The sequence below is a fragment of the Gavialis gangeticus genome, unplaced genomic scaffold (assembly GCF_001723915.1).
Source record: "Gavialis gangeticus isolate Ggan-Ray unplaced genomic scaffold, GavGan_comp1, whole genome shotgun sequence".
Lineage (NCBI taxonomy): Eukaryota > Metazoa > Chordata > Crocodylia > Gavialidae > Gavialis > Gavialis gangeticus.
Window position 1 is genome coordinate 12,890,174 of NW_017729005.1, and position 2,222 is coordinate 12,892,395.

At 42.2% G+C, this 2,222-nt stretch overlaps 1 protein-coding gene across 17 annotated transcripts in view; it reads right to left on the reverse strand.

Annotated features, from left to right (window-relative positions):
- The window catches only part of SATB1 (SATB homeobox 1), a 141,374-nt gene that overhangs the window by 59,222 nt on the left and 79,930 nt on the right, over positions 1 to 2,222 (reverse strand). For 16 of the 17 annotated variants that reach the window (XM_019508686.1, XM_019508698.1, XM_019508695.1 and 13 more), the window contains one exon: positions 85 to 297. The exons of the other annotated variant lie outside the window; for it this stretch is intronic. In XM_019508686.1, coding sequence (XP_019364231.1) covers positions 85 to 297 — 213 coding nt within the window. The remainder of the gene's footprint in view (positions 1 to 84; positions 298 to 2,222) is intronic. 17 annotated transcript variants of the gene reach the window in all.

Sequence of the window (2,222 nt, forward strand, 5' to 3'; positions counted from 1 at the left end):
CTTTTTTTTTTTTTTTTTTTTTTTTTAAGGGACAGGCAGTGGGACACTGAGAAGCACAATGAACAGACATAGAAAGCAGTTTACTTGTGGAGGACGGTTAGGCGGTGTGCTTATGAGAGGTGCTGGGCCCATGGCAGAGGCTGCATTCAAGCTCCTTTCCCTTTCGTCCTGGTAAATTCGATCTCGTTCAGCTTCTGGCAGCTGCAAGAAGTTCTGCATAGCCCGAAGGTTTACCAGTAAGGACTGCGAGGCAGTCTTGGGATCCTCTTCCTTTCGGAGGATTTCTGAAAGCAAGCCCTGTGGGGGTGGGAAGACAGATGCTGAAGAGTTAGCCTGTGCGAGCTTCGGAAAAATGTGCTCTGCAAAGCCATTCTTAATCTTTCCTTTTTTCCTTTCCACTGAGTTTAAAACATCCAGTCAAATGTATCTGCTCTGCATAGGAATATATTAATGACAATTTAGGTAGTGGAGAAGAGAGCCTCAATTGTATTCTTAATTTTATTAAGCATCTGCTTTACATACAACATAAACGGAATCTGCTTAATTGGTCTCTTTCCTTTTACTAGCTTAACTTGCCATGAAATCTTTCACAGTCAGACAATCACAAGAAGTTAAGAATAAGTGAAATTCACATAGAGCAATGGCATTAGATTATGTAGTTCTCATGCCAGCTAGACAAAGACTGCAGTTCACTCTAGAGCAATGGAAAGCTACTTCTAGAAACTCAGGCAACGCTTTGAAAGAAAGTGATATTTGAAAACTAATCTCAATGGATTAACAAATAATGCTCCTAAAGTATTGGTTACTGATAAAGATTCATAGCTATTATATGTCAACATTTCCCTCCCAAATGATAAAAAACCCCCATAATCACCACAAAGTGGAAATATATGGAAAATTGAACTAATGGAAGTCCACTATGTGCAATAGGTATTGTTGAAACCATGATCCTTTCAGAATTTTAGTGAAGAAAGGAGAAATTTCCTAGAGAAATGTTTTAGCATTAAGGGCGGCTAAGGTGGGCACAGTTGTGCGAGGAGTTTTGTAGTGGTTGTTTAAAACAGTATGTGGTATGTGGACTGCAATGAGGATGAGGAAACTTTCCTGAGTGCTTGCAGTGCAACTGACAAACTAAGCGAGATGAAGGTCTGTTGGTGCACACACTGCTAGCTTTGCTACCACTGTCAATGTTAGGAAAAGCAATGTCTCTTTTTCCTCCCTAATCCTCTGTCCCATGCTCTGCACATATCTTCTTAATGCAAGATCAGACTGCTTCCAAAAAGGTGTCTGATTTATTAGTGTCTTATGGTCACCTATGTAACCGTTTCATCAAACGGTTCGAACATTTGGGTTCCATCTGCTCAATCCACCAATAGTATCAACCAATGCTTCTGTGTCTTAGTTTTCAAAGTTCATCAGACATATGACATTAGAGACTAAGAAATTTAATGTCTTAAGGTGAGATTTTAGACCAAAGGACAAAAGCAATATAGGGCATGTAAAATAGGAAGGAGATGGAAAGCTCAAGGATAGGCAGGAAGCAGACTGTGGGAGCAGTGATAAGATTTCCAGTCTCTAGCTCAACTGACAACACACTGGTTCCAGTAAAGCCATTTGTGCTAGGGACAGATATTACACACAAAACAGTTTCAGTGATCAGAAACTGGTTTAAATCTGTAAAAGAACATAAGTTCAGTGCACATAAACCAGTTTCAAAATGGCTGAAACTGGTTTAAGATAAACCTGGTTGAATATCGTATCAGACTTAACCAATTTGGGTTAAACCAGTTTATACAATGTCTGTCCCAGACCCCTTCCTGGTTTAAGTTAAACCAGAGTCCTCCAGCATCCCAGATGTTTTATAGCCCTCGGCTGGGCTGCACTGGGCTGTGTTGTCTACTCCAGAGAACAGGGCTGGCCCCACCCCCCTGTTCCCTAGCCAGAGCTCTGACAGAGACTGTAGGCACAGTAGGGTCTGCCTGGCTCCCCCTGCCTGGCCCCCTCCTTTCCACTAAAGTAGGGATCCCACCCCCATATCCTACAGCACAGACTCCAACCCCACAGACTCTAGGCATGTGGTATGCTACCTAATGCTGAGAGAAGTAGAGGGGTGTGTGTGTGCGCACGTGTGTCCAATTTAGCTTTTTAGAGCTAATCAACAGGTCAGCTGGCAATGTCCCTCCTTCCTTGGAAAAAGCTGTTTAAGAAGAGCTTGAATTAAT